The sequence below is a fragment of the Montipora capricornis genome, chromosome 3, assembly GCF_036669925.1.
Source record: "Montipora capricornis isolate CH-2021 chromosome 3, ASM3666992v2, whole genome shotgun sequence".
NCBI classification, from domain to species: Eukaryota; Metazoa; Cnidaria; class Anthozoa; order Scleractinia; family Acroporidae; genus Montipora; species Montipora capricornis.
Window position 1 is genome coordinate 28850984 of NC_090885.1, and position 23591 is coordinate 28874574.

The following is a 23591-nucleotide window of genomic DNA, read 5'->3' on the forward strand; positions in this document are numbered from 1 at the left end:
TCTTTAAAGTGGGTGCAACGGGTTCAAATCCTGTCCGGGGGCTGCTTTTACCTTTTTTCTTTTTATTTGCTACCACAAGTCCTGGGACAGAGTAATCTAAATGGAGGATTATACTTCATTTAGAGCAAACTGACAATGAAGGATAACCCTTCATTTGAGGAAGAGATCGTGTTGGCTGAGAAAGGAAAAACCATTTCCAGTGCACTCTCAACCCCAAAGTTCTTCGATCACGCGGAGGCCTGAGATCCGAGCCCTCTGGTTATGGGTGATGGGTGATGGGATCAACTTGAAGTCAAGGGCTCTCTATTTTTGGGACGTTTCGCCATGCGTCCAACATCACCACTCAACACTTACAAGACCAATGTTATGCAAATGTAACCACCCTCTTTTCCTTGGGTCAAACACAGGCAAGTCTGGAAAACTGTGTTTTTTTAATGAATTTATATTTAAAAATCTCCACCTCAATACAAACCAGGCCTGTTTTAAGCCATAAATAGATAAAGCTAATTTTAAGAAAGGCTGCCTTTTTCAATAACAAAGTATTTACAAACAAATGATTGACAATATTTCACCATAGAAAAAAAATTACACTTTTGTGTTCTGGGTAACTCTATATTATTACCTTTATAATAACATACATGAACAAAGTCTATTCTGCTTGGCGAAGAGAAATGCAGTTTTCCGGTAAGAGTGCAGAAAGAGGTAACTTGGTGCAAAAGACATAACAAATCAAGCATTTGGATTGGCCAAAGATCAAAGAAAGTCACAGATAGCCAATCAAATGTGATCCCTGGATGACGCAATTTTAGGCATGGTAAGTGTGTGCAGCTTCTGCTTAATTACAATAAGCTATCTAGAATTTTTTCCTGTACATTATAATAAATAATCACATGATTTTTCTCGTGCAATTAGGAATAAATGAGCACTTGTAATTTTTTTAAAGAATACAAATTGCACTCAAAAGTTCATTCATCTACTCACGCATACTTATTGCAAATTGCACTCGAAATCATGTGATTACTTGTACAAAAAACCAGCACTCAACTTATCAATCTTTCAGTCTTTCACCTTCTCGAGACTACTTTTTATTTTAATTTTGAAATTGCACATGGAGACCCTTCATGTTACCATTCAGTAAATTGCAAGTTGTTAATGGTCAACCCCTGCAACAATAGCCTGACCTGTCGGGGCCAGACATCGATTCAAAGGCCAAGAGGCATAAACATCTTTCCTAATGGCGGCCAAATAAAATAGTCTTCTGTTTTGCTGCTAATAAGCCTTTCTAGCCTCGCTACGACGAGCAAGTTGAAAAATAATATTGTTTCAAAATGAGGGCAGTAGGTCTAATTAACAGAAAAACAAAAGAATGTAAAGGTGGTTGCCACCTTTTATGAAAGTAGTCTATGCCAAGCTTTAGTCAGGGATAGCTAAGGTGACCCCAGTCCATTCATTTGGCTATCCTGCCCTGCAGCAGTGGATAAACCAAAATTGAGCTGAGGTCACACGGCTAGCCTGGAATCAAAGTGCTTAATACCAGGGAAAACTAAGGTCTGCCTTCTTTACAACATTAAACAAACCATAAACATTGGGTTACAGCAATGTTACTTGACATGATAGCCTGTGTGATTTCAAACTGTCAGGTTTTTGTTCTTGAATTGTTGGAAGCAAGGTAACTGCTTGTTAATAACCAAGTTCGAGATCTTGATGTATTTATCTTGGTTTGCATAAAAACTACCGATAAAATTAAAAAGTAACAAGAACAGGGTAAAAAGACGTCTCGAATTCTCAGCTTCACAACAAGCTTTGTCTTAAAAAAAAAAAGAGCATTGTGAATTTCCTTTTTTTTTCTTCAGTAAGTGACATGTATGTACATGAAAACAGCAACTCAACTTGTGGTTTTGAAGTCTTGATGGCCAAAAATTGCAGCAATGACAAGCAGGTATTGGAGAATTACTGGTAGCCGAAGTAGACTCTTGATAGCCAAAAATATGATAGAAGTATGCATGTGAATGTTTACAAGACAAAGCAAGAGTTTGAGATACCTGTAGCAAAAATAGACTGCAGATGCTCCCACTACATGTAGTTTCAGAGCACAAGGATGGTGTACAATACATGGCATCTCCGTACTAAAGTAAAAAAATTGAAGTGATACACTATGCTGAATGATTTGTGCACAGGATATTATATAGCCTTGATTTTGCCTGTGTTCATTTTATTGAACAGTTTAAAGTGGTTTCAGTAAGTCACGAAAGCGTCAGTTGGCTACTTTTTTTCCCACTAAAATTGATTTAATTTAAGACAAATTCTTTCAAACCTAGGATTAAAGGGGCTGTGTCATGGCAGTGCAGTTCATTTGGTGTCGTTTTACCACTTACTTGCCCCTTGTCGCGCTACAATAGCCTGCATAGCTGGCGGTATTGTTGACACCGAGAATGGAAAGGGGCGCTGTGAAATGACGGAACAATGCCCCTCCCCATTCCCCACGTGGCTTTGCCGCCCGTTCATTTGCCTCTCGTGCCGACAATACTGCCTGCTACCCAGGCTAGCTATACAACTTAACGTTAATTCAGAAATTACTTTTAAACAGCACTAACCAATGCTTTGTGATGACAATTTATCTGTTGAGCATACATATGGTAATAGGCGATTTTTGAAATATCAATATTCAGCTTGATAGCGAGGCAGAGAGGACAAAAACAAAAGAAACACATTGGAATGAATGTGAAAAATATTGTCATCCACTTTCCTTTGGCCTCTAAAACTTATAGTTACGAGCCACACAGATAAACTTCGAAAAGCTGTTAGGCTGAACAGTTTTCAAAAACCCCGATTGCAATCCATTTTAATCTTCTTCAATTTTGCCAATCCCTGCCTCTTTTGTATTTGCTGTTTTATTGAAGTGCCCCTGTAATAAAAAAAAATGACTTTCTTCCTTTTTTTCTTCAGATTTTGAAAGTGTGTTTGCTTAACACCTGACTGGAAAAATTTTGAGCTTTGATTTTCATCCAAAGGCTGTTTACTTTGAGTGTAAGTTTTGGATTTCATGGTCTGCCATTACTCACGTTCAAAACTGGCCGATTAAACCTCAGAGGGTTGGATCCAGGTAACAGTGACGTCAAAGGCTCACTAGCTTAACATTTCAGCGTGTGAATGCAGAAGATTAAAAGTCTGAAAGCCCAAACTCCCATGCTGCATATTAATTCTCCAGCATACACACACATTGCATTATTTTCAATGAAAATAAACTGGTGTCTTCTTAAAATCAAGGCTTATGACTTTGGTCGCTTAGCGTTTAGTTGACAGAAAAATAAAAATTGTTTTTTAATGTTCTAATGTAAGTTAAATAATTTTTTATGTTTCACTTGATTTGGTCGCCAGTTTCCAGTCGTTAAATTTGGCTAAATTTCGTGACACAGCCCCGTTAAAATTCACTTTGACGATGACATCAGGTGGTTACTCTACTCAAACCAGATGCCAACTTTTCACTGAAACCCATGGGTTTGTGATCATAGGATTTGCAAACCAAGAATAGATTTAAGCAACAAGTACGTAACTTTAACTATGCTTCAAACAACTTGGCCTTAGTGGTCAGTTTCTCAAATTTCCAAATCAATGCTATTTCTGATGGTAACATCTACTTAGTGGGTCTTCAGAAACATTTGCAAAACAACAAAAACTTCCTAAAGGCAAATTTTTCGTTTGTTTTTTTCAAGTCTTTCTTTTGAATGGGTCATGAAGGGGCCCTTGTCATTGCAATGTGATTGGCTTGGCCCAAAACGCCATGAACAGAAGACTAAACAATAGAAAGTACGGCTTGGACTTCCACAGTGACAGCTGCTACAGTAACAACTTATACTGTAGCAGTGTAGCTTGCTTTCAAATTTTACATTAACTTTTTAAGACACTTTTTGTCACCAGAGATGTGATCAAAATGTTTCATAGCCTTTGAAAAACACACACGATGTCACAACTTGACCAATCACATCTTAAGCCAGAAATATATACATCACCAGGAACGTTTTGCTCCAAAACTGTTTAAAACGCTGCCAAATAGCAGTTTGCGCAAAAAAGTTGTGTTTTGAGGCAGAAGTGAACATTTTCAACAAGTTTCCTATCTCAGTGCAATCTTGAAGTTTTCAAAAAAGTTTGTCAGTGTCATTCACAGAAGACTGCAATGTACCAGGAGGATCATTTTTATGTTTATGAGAAGAAGGCGTGACAAACGTTTCTGCAGGTTCTGGGCACTTGATGAGAGCAACCTATTTCAAATTTTGAACCCTCATATCCCAAAAAGAAGTGTCTGCTGCAAAGGTCAGAGTACCATGATTCACACCATTTACAGTGTACTGGTATGATGAAAGTAGGTACCACCTACTGAATCTACCCTTTGCCAATCACTTCTTTCACCATTATTTCTGGTGAGTGTTTTCTTTTGGCTTGGACTTACAGTGTAAGCTATCCAACAGGAACTAGAAGATTTTAAATGTGTACATCACTAGTGTGGGGCAACCTTAATTTCTTGAAGCCACTAGCACACATGCAACCTTATCCACATCAATATTGCTGGAGTATAAATTTGAAGCTTCAGGGTTTCTAAGCTCAGCAACTAGTCCTGACAAAGTTGAATTTCACTCACTAGTTTGGCTTTTCTGTACACAAAGCAGTGCTATCAGCTATTACCATCTTTAAGGCAACTGAAATGGGCAATGGAACAAAACAACGCAAGTTAGCTGTAACAAAATACATTTGAAAAAATATTTCAGAGGGCAATACACGAGCAAAGCTTTAACTTACTTAGCTCAAATAAGTTTTTTTTTTAAATTTGCCACTAGTACTACACGCTTTAAATACAAAACTACGAGTAAAGGCCAGTTTACATGGTACGATTTGTCAGGCTGAGAAATCATACCATGTAAATTGTGTAACAAATACAATTTTTCCTCAAAAGACCTTCCCGTTATCCCTAAATAGTATCCTCCATTTTGGACGCTTTAATTTTTTGAGTATTTATGTGTGTTACCCACTTGCATACCCTTGGATTGACATGGTTTCTAACGGAGTGTCGGAGATCAATCATTATCGGCTGTCAAAATACATGCAAGATTTGCACTCCAACATCATCAGGCCAATAAATCGGGCCAACAAATCGTACCATGTAAACCGGCCTTAAAAGAGTAAGCAACTTAACCATAAAGCTTATAAGAAAATGTACTGGTTCAATTTTGATAATTTGGTTTAAGAGTTTCAAACTAGTTCAATTTCGATTTCTCCTTTGTTTCAGTTTGTGATAATAAATATTAGACAAAGAAAAATCAAAATTGAACTGGTTTGAAAATTTTATACCAAAACAAATACTTGTATGAACCACAAAATACAGTATACATTTTGTGATGCAGTTTGCCGAGACATTAATATTAATTTTATTATGTTCTTGTTAACCATTCAAGTTAACACTTACTTTGGGTAGTCCAAAGATGCAATTATGTCTTTTATTTTAGCAGTCAACTCCAAGTTCTCTTTGCTGTTCTCTTGAATGTATAGCTGCAGTTTCCCAACAAATGAATCAACGGACTCCAGTGAGATAGGATCCTTTTCACCTGGGATTTGAATGTCCCTGAAGCTTCGGGAGATTACTTGACGAAGTTTGGCAAGATGTCTCTGTAAAGCACTTATTTCATTTTGCTGTTCTCTTCTTTCTCCTTCCAGTTTGTCAATGCCTTTTTTCATGTTCTCTATGTGCTTGCTGAGGATGGCATTCTGTTCTTCAAACTCCGTGTTTACTTTCCTCAGTTTTCGCAGTTCATTCTCACGAGCTGAAATCAAACAGGAATGCCTTAATTCTAAACTACTGACATACATATAACATGCTACTATTTCAGATTGTGTGCATTTACTGTTACATTAGCAGACTGACCTGTCTTAACTTCATACTGTGCTTTTCCGATCAATTTGATTATTACTGAATGTGATTTCGTGGTCTGTACTATAACTTGTATCCCTTTTTCCCAACAGCAATTTTTCACTCAATATGCTATAAAGCATTCAGACCATACTGTTACAATAATCATTATTGTAACAGTAGTTTTACAGCATTAAATGCTGTAAAACTATGCGGAAAAATCCTAGCCATACTGTAGTTACAACAATGCTGTAAAACTATGTGGAAAAATCCTAAGCAATCCTTACAGTATGGCCCAAAGAATCAGTTTTAAAGAACATATTTATTCCCAAGAGAAAGACATCCACTACACATTCTTTCCAACTTTCTTTCCAATTAATTGCAAACCTCACAGGAACTTTCCTTTCTGCTTTTTCACAGGTCATTGTAAAAAAATCAAGGTTGTTAGCGTCTATCAAAATGCACCTTCTCTCAATGGGTCTAAATACAATTTTTAGCAATTAAGTCCTTCACTACCAATGACCTTTATCAGCGATTTTTGTTGAGGTGAAATTAGATGCTGATTACTCTTACATGTTAAAGGGGGTAATTACCAAATGAATCTTTTGGCGAAACCCTTTTTTTTAATGAGCCCACCTGTTCATCGTTGATGGAAAACTGCCTGTTGACTGCCAGCATTATGAAGAAACCATTCTCCCAGAAACTACATGTATTTCCAAAGAAGTGTGTTTGAATAATCTATCAAGCTGCAAGCTCGTTATGCTAATCATTTGCCCTCCTGTATCACAAGAGGCTTTTTACTAGCATACTCAATATTACCTTTGTTGTAATTGAGAAACTCCTCTGTGAATATTGGTATATCACCGTCTAGTGGAATCTGTGTTGGCTGAGGGTCTGCTGACACTTCCTCGACTTTTTTAGCAACTGATGAATCTTTTCCATTTGTTGCCTTCTCTGCCTGTTTTTCAGCCCTGTCCATTTGAGATGCGATGACTGCAAAGTGCTTTTTTCCAGACATGTGTTCACGCTTGTTATGAGGCGAATTGAAATACAAGTTACATGCACTGCAGAACAAGTCGTCACTTCCCTGATCAAGTAAAAAGAAAAGAAGACAACACAAACCAAAAGTGTGTTAAGATAAAATAACGGAAGCAACTTATAACTAGACCGATCGATGCTTTATTCTAAATTAATGATAGTCAGGGTTGTCAGAAACTTTTGCAGCATTGGAAAAGGGCAAATGTGGTAAGTAAAAATACATCTAAACAAAATTACGTAGCATTTGCTAATCAACAGTGCAGTGGAGTACACAGCTGAGACAACAAAGGTGTTGATTTTTGCTGGCTGCCTCAAAATTCCCTATGTACAGTTATCTACAGTTACGAAGAATGCAGAACATTTGGCATAAAGGAGTTCAAGAGTTGCTTGAGGAATCAGCACATGAACTACTTTACTTTCAGTTACAAGCGGGACAATTTTAAATAACAATGACAATGGATGTCAATCAAATCCTAGACTTCCTTGAAATTTAATTGCTGCTTTCATGCTATGTTGATGAAAACTGAACACTTACCTCAGTCCCATTGACACCATCTTCATCAGCTGAAACAAGGAAGAAAACAAGACACTCCTTAGTTTCATCCGCTGAAAGAAAACTAGTTTCCTCTCTTACTATTAGTAGCCAAAACCCAAACTATGTTTGTTTTTATTTACATTATCTGTATATAATGAGAGTATAACATGTATCCATAATCTGCTTCCACAGAGATAAAAATATCTGGAATAATAAAATGTAGTTTATTCCTTGTGGTCCCAAAGAGACACAATCTGGGTCAAAAAATTATTTTCACCTTTTTTCAATGCCTTTTGTCTGGCAACAAAATTTTTGTATGCATCAGTTTGCTGATACTGTTCTAGCTCCTTCATATAACGTTCCTTGTCTTTCTCTGCTTCTTCTAGATAACTCTGCATTAAAAACACATATTTAGCGAACATGCAGTCAAAAACAAAATAAACAAACAATAACTTTCAACACAAATATAAATGAATACAATCGGGCACTGTTACTCTGATTTCAATAAACATCACAAAGTGTCTCCACAAATAATTGTAAAGTACAATAATAAGGAATGAAACCAGTGTTCCTCCAACTCTACTCTAGAAGTAAACCTTAAGTAATAGTAATGTAACAATTCTAACCTTAAACTACATGTAAACCTTATGCAAGTCCATTTTCAGACCCATTGGTTATTATGTTAGAACAAAACCAAGGATTTGAATCAGAGACTTGATTACCAAGAACAATCCAGCCTGTGGTAGATTTTTTTTCTTACCCAGAAAAACGCGCACAGTATGTAAACTTGCAGCAAGGGCATTAAAACGAAGGTTCTTGTTCACCCATGAATAGACCACACCCCAACCTTTTGACCCACTTTTGTTTGTGTTTACCTGACTGTTTGCAGTGAAAATGAACTTGTGGGACATCTGCCAGTTGAATTAATCAGCTGTGTGGCATATTTTATTAAAAACAGTGGCCTGTGCCAGGTGAGTGAAAAAAGCGTTCATTCCCTAGGTCCTCAGGGAGAAATGGTAAAGGGATTTTTCCAACAAGAACATGCCTGGAAGCATGTTAAACTTATTAATTTGTCAAGACAAGCCAAATTCCTCAAAGATATGGAATTGTGTACTGCAATCTTCATGATGTTTTACAACATATCTTGTGAGGAACTTTGGCGGCATGTTGATTTATTGTATGAATGACCTTGCTGCTCTTGCACCCACATACAGTATAGACCACAACCCAAACTTAGGATGTCACCTTTCATAAAAAAGCAGCCCAGACCAAGGTAAATAATATTATTATAAATAATTTGAGCCCACTGTCTCTTTGATTTCTTGCCCTTGATGACAAAAATGCCTACCTGTTTTTGCTGAGAAGGTAGCTGACTCCACATATTACCAAGGATTTTGGTAACTTCATGAAATGGAAGGTCTTGATTTTCAGCTCGCACTTTCTCCCGATGCTCATTCAGGAACCTGACGTATCCTGTCAGAGGAGCTTTTGGTGCATTCAAGTCCTTATCAGGCTTTTTTCTCTTCTTTCCTTTGGTCAACATAGTCTAAAAAGTAAATTTAAAGCATGAATCAATGTTTGATCTTTCTTTCTACTTTTCTATCAACATCACCATTTACAGGGCATTAAGATTTTGGATTGTGGGACTTCAATTTGGGTATTGCTGCGAGTTAGTACAGTAGAGTTTGTTGTATAACAACAGCAGGTCCTTTACCACAGATTCAAATTTCTACTTTAAGTGCCCAGAAAGCGCCAAGGACATTCCAATGACTTCCCTGCTAACAGAGGTACGGCAAAAGAGACCTCTGCCATTGGTTGAAACTCACTTTGATCCTAGCGCCATCAACAACCTCAGACAGCACTTCAAACAGCACGCCCCATGACATGTTTGCTGACTGTGGCTTGAGCCCGCTGAGTCTTGCGCACTGCTTTACAGTAATTCTGCTGTTGTTAAATGAGCCCAAAACATGTCGTATCACGTGAGGATTTGGTCGCTAAGTAACCAATGTGGGTGCTCAACACAGTGAGTTTGAACCCATGGCAGAGGTTTCTTTTCCCGTACTCGTCAGCCCAGTGAATGCAAAAAGAAAGGAGACATCTGCTAGCAGGGAAGCCCATGACCTAATTGGTCTTAAAGTGCTACTATGACCAAAAAACAATTTTTACTTTCCTTTGGGTTTCAAAACTATGCTAATTAAACAGTAACTGAATGAAGTTTTAAGCCTTGATTTAAAAACGACACCGGTTTTATGGAGTTTTCCTATTTAATGGTCCGCCATTACTAACTTTAAATCTTGAGAGAGCTGGATCGAGGAAAAATTGACGTTAAAGACTCAATTAAAAATGAAATATGTGTGTATGCCGTAGAATTAATATACAGCACAGGAGTTTCAGGCTTTCAGACTTTTAAAGTCATGTTTTGCATTTATAATAAGCTGCTTTACAGACTGGAATTTTAAGCTTGAGAGTAAATGACAACACTTTTCCCTAGATCCAACCATCTGAGGTCCAATCGGTCAGTTTGGAACGCGAGTAATGACAGACCGTGAAATCCAAAACTTACACTCAAAGTAAACAGCCTTGGGAAAAAAATCAAAGCTTAAAATTTTACCAGTCAAGTGCTGAGCAATTGCAATTTCAAAACCTGAAGAAAAAAAGAAGTGATTTTTTTATCATAGTAGCACTTTAACCCTTTGACACCCAAACCAGACTTACTCTTTTGAATGCCAGACGATTTTACTCATCAATGGGGACCCCCGGGAGTCAATGGGTTAAGACCAATTTACACAGTACGATTTGTCAGCCCGTTTTGTCGGGCCAATAAATTGCACCAAGTAAATTGTGCAAAATGTGTATTTCATTTTTCCTCAAAAGATCTTCCTGTTGCCCTTTTAGTACCATGTATTCATGTGCATTACCCACTCACATACCCTTTGATTGGCTTCCCTTGGAGTGTCGGCCTGACTTCAAAACAACTGTTGTACTGCAACAGATTTTTTTAATTGGACCGATTTTCATTTCCATGAATTGGTCCTTCATTGGCTGTCGAAATACAGGCAAGATTTGCGCTTTGACCCCGTTGAGCCAATAAATCGGGCCGACAAATCGTACCATGTAAACTGGCCTTTATCTTTTCAAGTGAATATATATAAACATTTCTGTGACCAAAAAATTATTGTTGCTTCAGCAAAACACAATTTCCCTATAATTCAAATGCCAAAATGCAGGTTTCTGATGAACAAGTAGATTCAGGAATACACTGTTCAGCCAATTCTATTCTTCGTGTGAGAATAGTGTGTTTCTTAATTCTTCCTTCACCAACAAAAAGTGAGCGGGGAAAAACCAGAAAAATGGTGGCAGACTTGAACTAATTCCAGAGATTTGTTGCATATGTATCTTGGAAGTTAATTAACCCTTTAACTCCCAGTGGCCACTTATAGATTTTACTCTGTCTAATACCAGAAGATTTTGCTCCTCAATGGGGGGCCCCTTGGGCCTTAGCCTCCCACGCAGACACTCTTAGGGTTTCGTCACACATTCCTCCCCCACGAGCATCTGCTGAACAGAGCCTGAATTTATGTAGACCAATCACAACAGAAAGTGCACTTAAGACCCTGAGGAAATTTTCTTATGGTCACTGGAAGAAGATGGGCTTTGTGTGTTAGGTGTTTGAAATTGCTGACTTAAGGTCTCCTGAAAAAAAAGTTCTGAAAAATTAATTTTAAACCGCTAAAATCACTTTCCTTTGTTTACTGCCATAATCTACATGCAATATATGATTGATGTACCATGTCAATCACACATGGAAGGATTGGGTGTCAATTGACAGCCTTCATGCGTCATCTGCTACCTTGGCATGTGCCCGAACACTGATTGGCTCAGCATTATTAATTGGCTTTCAAGTAGGGGGCTGAGTTATTCAGCAGACCGTGAAGTGCAAGTGAAACCTTCAAGCTAGATTTTCTTGGGGTTTATTTTGACGCCAAAATTACAACTTCTCGGACCTCCTGTCCCCACAGGTTTAAAGATATCACTTCCTAATTTCTAGTTCTAATAGATGATTGTATTACCACAAATACTGTGTAAGGAATTTTTTGTTTGTCTTCGGAGACTGATTTTAATGAGGTTAAACGAAGTTTAACCAAGTGAACAACTAGGAGCCAATTGGTCAGTGGTTTTAGTATACTTGCGCATGCATGGAATATCTCGTGCTTTGGGCTGTATCGCTTATTTATCAGTGTGGCAGGAAGTAGGAGCATTGTGTGTGGAGCATTTAGTGGTTTTTCTTCCCTCCCTCCCCACCCTCTGCTTGCCACTGTGTATCAGTGTGTCGGGTGCCTGTTGTTATAGGGGGCGTGGGGGCTCATGGCTGGGTTGTCAGGTTTTGCCAGCCATCAGTGCCGTCTCCATCTTGGAGCTGGCTGCCAATAGTGGAAACTCCAGGATGTTTCGGGCACCCAACCTCCAAAGAGCGACGATGTTGTTTATAGCACTTTTTCTGCCCAAATTAAGTATGAGATGAAAGTTTCGAATTTGGTGCCTGATATTTTCTTCAATTCTTAACATATCAAAAATTCCTTACACAGTATTGAAGTGCATTCATCTGTGACTAAGATGCAACAAAGTGTGGTTATTTTTGCAGAAAAGTGAAGGGGCAGGAGCTTCTGTAGCAGACGCTGTTGATCTGAGGCCTCAAAACTAAAAGGCAATATTTAATACCAAAAAACTAAAACTGTATTCAAATAATTCAACCTGTTAGCTTTAATATGATGTACATGTGTATAGTGTTGACCCTATAGAAGAAATAGCCACACAGCAATTTCATTTTTCCGCGGACACCTCATTTTCCTACAGAGACCTTAAATTCTTATCAAAAAGAAACTGGAGCATAATTATAGATTTCATGCTTTGGCTTAGATGTTTGCGGCTCTTCACAGATTGAGTAAGGCAGAATTCGTATGGTTGAAACATTTTGTTCCCCTGCGATTCAAATCTACTTGTGGCATTCGCTTGGGATTGATAGCATATTTACATTTCTTTCCACACTATTTTAGTGGAGTCGTTTGGTTTCAATAACCCCATTTCTTGTAGTCCTTCAGTTGAACTGATTTAAGGTTTGCTTTATTTTTCAAATCAAAGAAACACTGAGTATGAACAATCGGTTCGCAACACAAACACATAAAATCAGTTTTTAGAGACGATCATCACCAAAAGCAGACTTAAAATTTTAAGCTTAAACATAACGGATTTTTTCAATCTTTTTTTGCTACTGTCCTAGTTGTGTTCATTGCGCTCGAAGGTAATGGTTCTCTTGCAGTTCAAATACACTCTAAACACTCCCTTAATATATTTGTATTCGTATTTATATATTTCCACCACGCTTTTAATTTTCGATGAAACGACACCATACCCTTGCTAAGCACTCGCATTTTGGCTCGTGTGAGTGCAAATGCATACTCTACCAAGGAAACAAAATTAATGTTTTGTCTCTTTCATGATTCATCCAAAGAAGAAGTTGACGCATTGACAGTGCCGATTGGTTCCAAAGTAACCTGCATGTGATTCCCAGATGACAGTTACTTAACAAAGGGAAAGGAATGAGTGGCTCATTTCAGCAGATGCTTGTGGGGGAGGAACACGTGACAAAGCCCTAACCGGAGGCTACTCGGGCCTCAAAGGGTTAAAAAAATACAGTTGCTAGTACTTTGAACATTTTTGTTATACCATGGACTTTGTTCAACAAAACAAAATAAAAATACTGACCTTTTTTGGCTCTGGTTTGTTTGGACTTGCAGATGGACTGTTCTCAGCTATGAAAGAAAAGTTAACATTGATAACTTGGCCAATCTTTATCATACCTTGAGTCTTTTAAGTAACGGCACTATAATAATGGATGGCCACATTATACAGCATGCCTTGCTTGGCTACATGGTTTGACATTAATGTCTTATTTGATACACAAAAGATAAATAAATACCTTCCTAATTAAGCTTACGGCTCAAGCCAGTTCCAAAGCTTTCAACTAACGTTCTTATTAGAAGGTTTGGCTCTACAACGCTCCATCATGCATTAGCAATGTTACGGCACCATAAGAAACTAAACTTATTGCTGAACAAGATGCAGTCATTATTGTGAAATAATAAGTCACTGTGGCAACAGGAAAGCCCTGTAATAACACTCTTTATTTTGTCTTTCATTGCACACATCTCAAAAACAAACCTGATGACCCCATTTTTTATTGATAGAAAGTGATCAGAAGGCTAAGATAAAACTTTTTGTACAGCGGATTCAGATCCACCATAACTCTGTAATTTTTTTAAGGTGGCTCTGATTCTGCAGTACAGACCTTTTCAAAACTTTGAAGAAAGTTTTATCTTTGCCTTCTGATCAATTTTCAGCACTAAAAAGAACAGGAGTCACCGAGCTTGTGTTTTGGATATGAGCAACTAAAGCCAAAATATAGAGTGTTTTTGCTGAGCTTTCCCATTGCCAAGGTAACTTAGTACGTCACAATAATGACCACACGGTGTTGAGCAATAATCAGTGTTTCATGTGTTACCAAAGCATTGCTGTTATGTGATACAGTATGTAATGCTAATCTTTCTGAAGAGAGTGTCTCTTAAATTGTTGTTAAAACTGGTTAGAGCCAAATTAAAGGGGGTACAGCAAGTTACAGTTCTTTGTTTTTACAAATTGAATTTACCCCGAATTTACCTCCCAGATGTAAACTCAGGAATGGATGTGTACTGTAGTAAGAAGTACATTTTCTGATTCTTTTTCACCAAATACAGACCAAAATTACAGAATGCTGATTAGCTGAGACAGAGGACATTTTTTCTTCATCACAAGGGCTTTTTTGGTAATCAAGAAGGCATGATTACTTGATCCTGATTGGTTAACAGTTGCTTATCCGGAGCAAGCAAGATTACAAGATAATTTTCTTCCAGATTCTGACTCTGATTAACTGCTTTTAGTCCACATATAAAATACATTATTAAGCACTATTGCTGTCGAGAGCAACAATTTATTGAATTGAACTTTAGCTGAATGAAAGTGTGTTTGCTGTAATTTCACGATTAAAGTGTTCATTTGTTGTGGCATTGAATGGGGTTCTGTCAATAATTTTGCCCTTTGTGTGACAGAAATGTAATTACAATATGCCCATGTGCAATTAAGGATTAATTTCACTTGGATTTTCAAAGTTTTCCATATTGTCCTCATTGCGAATCAGGCAATTTTGTGAAAACTTTAAAAATGCCCGTGAAATTAATCCTAAATTGCCCTTGGGCCCATGTGATCACATAAACAAATAACACAATTAGCTGAGGCAGTGGTACAAAGTACTGCTTCCTTTACCTGAGGATCTCTCTGGGACTGTTATCCTGTACAGAAAAAAAGATAACCAATAGTTTTAAACTTTTAAGAGAACCCTAAAAATACTGTATTTTTGAGTGGCTGTCACAAAATCATAGCAATTCAGTGAGCAACTTAACTAAGATTTAGATATTGTGTACATGGTCAAAGTATTATTACATGTAACTGTTACAAATTGTAAATGAATGTAACGATACTTGGTGGATGCAACAGTACTTCGAATTCTTCAATGAAGGAACGTGCCAATATTCCTTATTTCACCAGTCTTGTACACAAAAATACAAAATGGGGTGATACTTTTTCAAAGTAATATTTGCTTATTAATCAAATTATTTGTCTTTAAATATTAGTCTACTTACACGTAGAGTCATTCTTCTAAAGTGAATAATAAATAAATAATAGAAGTAGTAATAATAATAATAATAATAATAATAATAATATTAATAGCAACAACAATATCCTCTTTATTTGAGCCTCGAGCTTATAAACTCCTTTGTGCTCTTCCAAGTAAATCGAAGCAGATCATTGGTGTTTGACGAGGGATAAAAAGAGTACGGGCCACTAGGTTACCAAAAGTGAAGAAACAACCAAATCACCCAACTTGACGCCTGATCCCAGAATCAAACCAGAGAGCCATTGGTACAAAACACCTCGAATATTTAAAAACTGAAGACTTAAAGAATTTTTGGTCCACGCAACAAATTCCGATAGTGCTAAAAAAATTAATGTAGACAGCCCGACTGGAAAAGAACTATTTTTATTCAACATTCCGTTACTTGACGTCTTTTAATACACTACACGTTTGTAGAGTTATAAAGCAATTTTTAAATAGAATACGGGTCTTTTTTAAAAGGAAAGCAAGATATATCATTTCTGGTTATAATAATGGTCACCTTTATAAAATAGTAATAAGATTTCTCAGTGTCTCTGCGCTGGGATATTAACGCGACTTCAGATAAATTTTCGTAACGATTACTTTGACATACCTTAGAATGAGAAATCATTCCAACGACTGTTGTTGGTAAGAAGTAGTAAGTGGCTTAAAATAAAACTCCTCAGTCATACCTTGACTGGTTTTGCTCTCCGCTTGGATCATTTGTTGTGGTTTCCATAATCTGTCCGGCCTTGATTTGTGGATAGATTGTCTAAATTTGCCACGTCTGCAACCCCGACCTCAGACTTCTTCCTACCGTTCGAATTCGAATATTGACGATTTCGGCTTAATTGAAGTCTGTTTTTCTTGCAATTCCTGAGCGTTCATCGACACTTTGACCAAATCGAAAACAGACAATCGGACAGATACTGCACTCGAGGGTACCACGCTACCCGGAACATGCACAAGTAGAACACCTTGCCCCTAATATGGCGAGAGATGCCATATATGGAGAGAAGAACAAATGGGATTCCCTACTTCATTCTCTGTTTATTCCCATTTTGCTTTTCCACTGCAGTTTCACATTTTTTTTCCTATTCTTCAATTCTACTTTCCATTCCCGAAGAATGGAGAAACAAGCCGTTAACGATTTCTATGTACATGATCCGATCAAACAAGAGCTTATTTAATGGCCACTGCTCATTATTTTAAATGCGGGCAAGAAACGATTTCCTAAGTGAAATTCTGAAAAACCTTACTACAGTTTTGGACTCTTTTTCTTTGGCCATCTCCGTTTTATCAGAGATAACACACAAACAGAGGTGACAAACATCAGATATAAACGCATCATTTGAAATTATCTTTTACTTGACGTTTCGTATGCTTCTGCATACAATGATCTTCGGAGATCTTCAGAAGTGACGGTTAAAACAAAATTGGAGTTTAAATCAGTACAGGATCACTAACTTATTTACTATTAACTATTAAGTAACAATAAAGGTGACAAAAAACTAATAAAGACAGCTTTTCGCTGCTGACATATGGTTGGGCTCAACAAAACAAACCATTGACCACAACCATCACAGTTCCCAAAAAGATAATTTTCTTAGTTTTACCTTATTTAAGGCTACAAAGCAAAATCGTTACTAAACAAATTAAGTCGTTTGTAAATAAATTTTCCCAACAAATAAATGCAAATCAAAGGAAAATGCTAAATATAGTGACCGAGTTCCTGGAGGGGGGACTGGACACTAGACATTTCAAAGGCCTTTTTCTAAAAAACTAACCATACGACGCCACCTTCAAATTTCAGGATTTCCTTAGCGAGAAAAAATAATCATGTATGGAAATAAATAGTTATATTTGTCTCGCAGGTTTTTCGCAAATAGAAAAAACGTTGATTTTCGTCTACTTTGATAATACCGGAAACACCGTCTGATTGATCATTTTTTTTTAAATGTTGACTTTTTCGTCTTCATATTGTTTGCTAATTATCAAAAATTTTAACCTGGACGTAAGGCTGTAGGTTTTGAGAAAAAAGTCTTTGAAATGTCTAGTTTCCAGTCCCCCTCTAGGAGCTCGGTCACTATATTTAGCATTTTCTCCTGCATTTATTTGTTAGGTAAAATTACATTTTACCTCAACTACACTGACTAACACTTCAGAAGAGACATCCTGTAGCTTTAATTTCACAGATTTCAAGATCTTGATCTTTTTCTCCAGAAAAGTGTAATAAGCCACCTTACTGATGTTGCCAGCCCTACCAATGTCTATCAAAATCTCTCGCGCTCCGCAGCAACCGAACCGCCATCTACGCAGGATACTATCAAGATGATACCCGTTCACTGCCAAGTTGCAGTACTTGATTAGACCCTCAGCGCGGTCCGCAGTCCCACAGTGGATAAATAAGATCAAGAATAAGTAGAGTGAGTGAAATGGACTGCCGCCCGGGTCCGCACCACGGTAGTGGATGAATGAATAATAGTTCGTTGCACGCGTGGCTTAGAGAACAAACAATATATTCTGTAGAAGTTTTTCTCAATTTGGAAGTTTTTCATATTAGTTTTACGAAAATGTCAATCAAGCCGTTCAAATGACAAAATGAATGCAGAATAACAAAGTGTCCCATGCTCACTCTTCTTATCTCAAAGTGACTGCGGTGCCAGAACTTGACAAAACCCCGAAAGTGGACGGGTATAAGGAATGAAAAATTAAGTATCTGACTTTCATACAGTCTCGGTTATAATCAAATGCTATGGCGTGAAAACGGGAGAAATAAGGAGTGGAACTCTCGCAACGCTAATACTACGAAATACAAGAAAACGAAAGTCACCAAGAACGCCCATCTTATATTCCTAATTCCGTGAACAAAAAAAGAAACGTTTTGTTTAAAGCCACGTATTTGGTAGCCGACGTTGCAGATGTATTAAAACCCCGGTTAGAGGAGGTTAGAGGGGTTTTCAAATGAGTGTCGTAAAACCAAAACCAAAGTAATTACTTTGACCAATCAAAAAGGACGGAGACAATCGAGTAAACCAATCAAAACTCGAAGTAATTACACGTAGCCGACACAAAGCGCGGGGAAATGTGCACGCGCGAATCACGATTGGTTTTGGTTTCACTTCTGATTGGTTGAAAAAATGGTGCGAGAACTTTGAGCCAATCATTGAGTGAAGTAATGCAAAACCGAAGTAATTCGACACTATAACCAGGCTATTGTACTTGGTCGATGAGGAGAATTAATTGTTCCTACTTCCGTGCGGAGAAGGGCGCAACTCCGGACCCGGACATTGCAAAACAGCGAAACGAAGCACCAAAACTCCATGTATGAACCCACCATACATTGAATACTAACCGACAAAGGTTGGATTTGAGTTTAAATATCGTTTTAGGTCTAATTAGGTCCTCAGTCTTAATCTGAATCCTAATCTTAGGGCGCGTTCGATTGACCCTATTCCGGCCGGAATAAGAGTACGTGGAGTGATGATTAAAACGATGTGTTTGGCGCATTTCACAGCAGCAAGGATGATAAAAATATTTAAAATAGCATTTTAGCAGATGTTTGACAATTTTAATGTGAATCTCCGTAAAAGCGAAGGATTTCTAACTTATATTCCATGTATTCCTATTCCGGATTACTGTCAATCGAAATCTCAATGAAATAGGAGCCTCATTAGGCCTAAAACGATATTTCATCTCAAATCCAACATTCGTCGGTTAGTATTCAATGTATGGCGGGATCATACATGGTGCTTTGCTGTTTTGTTTCGCTGTTTCGTGGTTTAGTAATGCCCACTGGACACAGCGATTGGTGGTAACTTGACTCTGACCTCGAATCGAAGGACCGTGCAGTCTACAACAAGTTTCACCATGCCTTTTTTGCATTAATATTTAATTATGTTCTGTGAAAGGTTAAATACAAGCCATGGTCAAATTTACTCCTTCCAGGAGAAACTCTGTTTGCGTGCGGAGGATGTAAAGTGCAAGTTGCAGGTCGCAGGTTAGGGTTGCAGGTCATTGTTTTCCCGTAACTGAAACAACCCACACCTTTACAAAAATGCTAACGCATTATGTTTAGGCCTAATGTTAGCATTAGCAAAGGTCTGGGTTGTTTCAGCTATGGTGAAACAATGACCTGCAACTCTAACCTGCAAACTGCAGTTTACAGCCTCCAGTTTGCGTGCAAGGTCAAACGATTACAGGCTATAAAAGAGTTTTGGTAACTGTAGTGAGGCGTTGCGGGAAAATCAGGGATGCCACTTGAAATGAGAATATTGTTCTAAGGAAATCGTCTTTAAATGAAGAAATTCAAACAAAGTAAGGTAGACTAGTCAAGAAGTTCATAATATTTGTTTTGTTTATTATCATGCCTGATAGTTTATTATTTGTTTGACATTTCTCATATTTACTACAGAGGGTTATAACACTCCCCAAAATGTGAAGTACTCATGGAACAAAATGGTGGTCAAACCTAGAGAGTTCTGATAAAACTCTCAGAAAATGGGGAGGAAAGGAGGACATTATTTTGTTTCACATAAATTTCAGAGAAAGCACATCCAAGGGTTGAAATTTAATTTTGATGAAATGTCATGCACACAAGTGCCTCTTTCAACAAACACTTACACCAGTGACTGTTTCATCCATACTCTTTCTAAGTCTTTCCTTTTTCCCTCTAAATTTGAAAGTTTGTTTGCTTTAACACCTGGCTGGTAAGAATTTTGAGCTTCAACTGTGATCCAAAGGGTTTTACTGAGGTTACAGGTTTTGGATTTTAGTCTACCATTACTTGCAAGTAAGAGTGGGCTATAAGTGCCAGAGAGTTGAATTGAGGAGAGAATGATGTCAAAGACTCGCTTGATTAAGAAGCCAGCATATTAGCTATAAAAGAGATAAGTTAAATAGTCTGAAACCTCTAGGGCCCAGTTGTTCAAAACTGATGAACACTAATCTACGATTAAATACAAACCCAAGCTTGAATTTTGCCCTTCAAAAAAGCCTTAATCTTGTCATTTTATGCTGAAGGAAAGCAAAGGTCCAGTCAATTTTGGAGGCTAAAAATCTTTGTGGAAATATATTTTCTGATCAGAAAATAAAACTGAAATTTAAGTTTCCAGGATTAACTTAATCTCTTAAGTCTGGCCTTGAATCACTGGGCCCAGGGCTTCATACTTCATCACAACCTCATTCCCAGGGTCTCTCTTCTCTGCCTCCTTTGTGGTTGCAACAAAGGAGGCAGAGAAGAGAGACCCTGGGAATGAGGTTGGCTTCATCAGTCATGCACACACACGATGCATATTTTTTAAGTGATTAGTGTTTGAAGGAGCTAACAATTTATTTTCCTTGATCAAGCTATTTAAAGATTTAAAGATAGTGATGTGGGACAGTTGAATAAAAAGACTGTTAACAATCTTCATGATAGGAAGGCTTAAAATTTCACCAATCACGTGATAAGTATATACCCAAGTGAAACAAGAAGAAACTCAGAAGTGATTTTTTGATTGAAGTAGCACTTTCAATAAAATATCCAATAAATTGTTATCCTTGGTGCTGCCTTTTCTGCTTGCTAAGTCACTCAGAGAAAGAAAGAGTGCACAAGTGGCGTAGTTGTGGGAGCAATCGCCTCACCTCCCACCAACGTGGCCCATGTTCGATTCCCAGACTTGTTGTCATAGTTGGGTTGAGTTTGTTGGTTCTCTACTCTGCACCGAGAGGCTTTTCTCCTGGTACGCTGGTTTTCCCCTCTCCTCAAAAACCCACATTTGATTTGATTTGCACTTATTTGTTGATTTCAGTTTACAGTGTCCCCAATTTGTGCTCCAGTGCTAGAAGACTAGACACTAAAATAAAGTTCCTTTCCTTTCCTTTACAGGATGTGACTGAAATTTAGGCCTTTTAGACATGTGTAATTCAAAATGCACTATCAGTGTTCCTCGTCAACAATATGGGATGGAAACTTGCATTTTATACGACCACCCCACAGATCCAATGAAATTTTTAGAGCTGATAATTGCTGTGAATTCACTCCTTTTATCATGCAGTATTTTGCACTATGCTGCGGGGGTGGTAAGCTTTGAACTTGACTCTTTGCAAGATGCAGAGTATGGAATTTTTTTCCAAAAGCCAGTAAACTTCTTTTCCTTGAAATCAATCAATCAATCAAATAAATACTGCTGACAAGATTTCAAAAACAAACAATTCCCCAATGCCTTTCTCAAAGTGTATTAGATGTATGATGCAAAAGTTTTCAAAGAAAACAAACTGAAGTTTGACACTCTGCTCAGTTCTTACCTTAAAAAGAAGTAATAATAATAACAATAATAATAATAATAAATATGGTGAGAAAGTTTTTCAGTCTACATCTCACCAACTGCATCAAAAAGAGAAAACTGTAATCAAACAAGAGTGCAGTTCATCACTGTTAACATCGTAAAGATAAAACTTTATAAACTATTTTCTCTATGAGAATACTTTGACTCAAGCTCCAAGTACAAGAAGGTGATATGTTGTTAGGGTTGTCATTTAGCCTTTTAGAATTCCAAGCTCCTAAACTATTCAATCATTCTCGATGTAAAAGAACAAATAATCCCAGGACAGCAAGAACGAGATACTGAAAAAAGATAAAAAGAGCAAAATGACTGATACACCTCACAGAAAATAGGTTTTGTTCTAGGTCAATTTGTCTAAGGAAAGGTTGCCACTTAGGCAGCTTACAGTCAAAACTGCTCAAGTGTTCCCCTGACGAGCCGATTAATAAGTTCATTATTGCAAATTTTATTTCTGGAATCATTTCAATAATCTGGTCGTGGGATGGATAATGCAAAATTCAAATCAATCCTCAGTTCAAAACTCGAACTTTGATTGGATTATTGCTTGCTTTTGGTGCCAGGCTGGCGTGAGAATTAGACAGGTGTACAGTTTGCATAATCTGCCACGGTCATAACAAGCGTGTTTTCCCTTTCTTTTTAAATTCATTTCTCTGTCCAATCTTTGGAATTCGAAAACATAGCATCTCAAGTTTGAGAATACTGGCAAGATTACAGCAAGGTAATGTTGCTAGAATGAAATGGCCGTTGTTTGACATGTTCATTTTTTTCTTTGCAGAGAGAATGGAGACATTAAGTTCTTAACAAAAGGAGACAACAACTCTGTGGAGGATCGTGGTCTTTATGCCCCTGGGCAGTTGTGGCTGCAAACCAGTAAACCTGTGAAATTCTCATGCCGGCCTGGCACCGGAAGCCAGCAACATTTCAATCAAAATTCGAGTTTTGAACTGAAGCTTGATTGGAATTTTACATTATTTATCTGACGAACAGATTATTGAAATGATTACTGTAATCAAATTTGCGATAATGAACTCATTAATCCCCTTGTCAGAGGAACACTTGAGTTTTTTTTACTGTAAGTCCCATGACAATAAATGGGTTTTGATCAGTGTGACACATGCCTGCTTCCTTCCCCTTCTAATTGCGGGATGATGGTTGGGTTGCTAGGATTCAACAGCCATGGGAGGGGTCCCCATCTGGCATAGTATCGCGCAGCCATATTGTACATTTGTCCACCTTGCCTACGTCTTGCTTACAATATAAACATACTTTTCACACAGCATGGCATCATAGACTTGTCTGGTTTTCTTCATCTAGGAGCTGGCTACCAGTTGTGGAAGCTCCTGGATGTTCCAGCCACCCAGCCTCCACTTTGGGTTCATCCCAACCCTGCTTTGAACCACTCCCCCACAATTTTACTTTTTGATACAAAGATTTCACGACCCCAAACATCTCAGACAGCACTCATTTTAAAACTTGGGCAGCTGTGAATAGGCTAAGGACGCTAAGGTTATGGCAGAAAAAAGGACACTAAATCATGTGTATATGATGGATACTACAGATGCCATTCTTTATCTCTACACTAAAAAGGCATTTTAGTTTTCCCAATAAGAGGCAAATCCTGTAACCTGGAAAAACACTGACAAGGATCAAGCCTGTGCACCAAATTGTTGGAAAATGGATACGTCTTCCTGATGAAATATTGTAAAATTATTTATTTATTTATTTATTTACTCACCTTAAATTTAGGATAATCATTCCAAATCATTGTAACCAAGCCAACATAAGGAACAAAACTGCACGGATACAAAACATAATGAAAGCATTGATAACTAAAGCTTCATCTACAAGACATCAGTCTTACAAAAAGCAACTACTAATCTCTACACTGTACAACTTAACTGAATGTGTAATTATGTATAACAGAATCGCATTCAGCCAGAACATTGACAATGGCACTCTGTTAAATCTTGCAGTGACTTGGGAATAGATAGCGAAAAAACTTCCCTGAACTGACTTCAAGGGGACATACTGTAGGTGTTGAGTGGT

At 37.7% G+C, this 23591-nt stretch overlaps 2 protein-coding genes across 4 annotated transcripts in view; both read right to left on the reverse strand.

Moving 5' to 3' along the window:
• Positions 1-412: 412 nt before the first annotated feature.
• Positions 413-16199, reverse strand: LOC138042794 (high mobility group protein 20A-like). Of its 3 annotated transcripts, none has more exons than XM_068888804.1 (10): positions 15912-16178; positions 14829-14854; positions 13236-13282; positions 8821-9018; positions 7750-7864; positions 7473-7501; positions 6719-6986; positions 5459-5813; positions 4637-4694; positions 413-2126 (listed from the first exon to the last, which is right to left on the reverse strand). In XM_068888804.1, exons 1-9 carry the CDS (start codon positions 15956-15958, stop codon positions 4670-4672), a joined length of 1110 nt encoding a protein of 369 aa, XP_068744905.1. In that variant the 5' UTR covers positions 15959-16178; the 3' UTR covers positions 413-2126; positions 4637-4669. The 3 variants fall into 3 exon arrangements, with proteins under 3 accessions (XP_068744905.1, XP_068744904.1, XP_068744903.1); XM_068888803.1 differs by having other exon boundaries at positions 413-2905; XM_068888802.1 differs by having other exon boundaries at positions 413-4694; positions 15912-16199.
• Positions 16200-19776: 3577 nt separating this feature from the next.
• LOC138042795 (signal peptidase complex catalytic subunit SEC11A-like) overlaps positions 19777-23591 on the reverse strand; it is a 5917-nt gene continuing 2102 nt past the window's right edge. Inside the window, exons 5-6 of the mRNA XM_068888805.1 lie at positions 23281-23338; positions 19777-21826 (exon numbers count right to left, since the gene is read on the reverse strand). Of these exons, the coding sequence (XP_068744906.1) occupies positions 21776-21826; positions 23281-23338 (109 nt within the window). The 3' untranslated portion in view covers positions 19777-21775. The remainder of the gene's footprint in view (positions 21827-23280; positions 23339-23591) is intronic.

Coding starts and splice junctions, on each gene's coding strand:
- LOC138042794 (XM_068888802.1), bottom strand. CDS start 15,958: ATGGAAACCACAACAAATGATCCAAGCGGAGAGCAAAACCAGTCAAG. Junction 13,283..14,828: donor AGTCCCAGAGAGATCCTCAG/GTAAAGGAAGCA, acceptor TTTCTTTCATAG/CTGAGAACAGTCCATCTGCA. Junction 9,019..13,235: donor ACAAACCAGAGCCAAAAAAG/GTCAGTATTTTT, acceptor TTTACTTTTTAG/ACTATGTTGACCAAAGGAAA.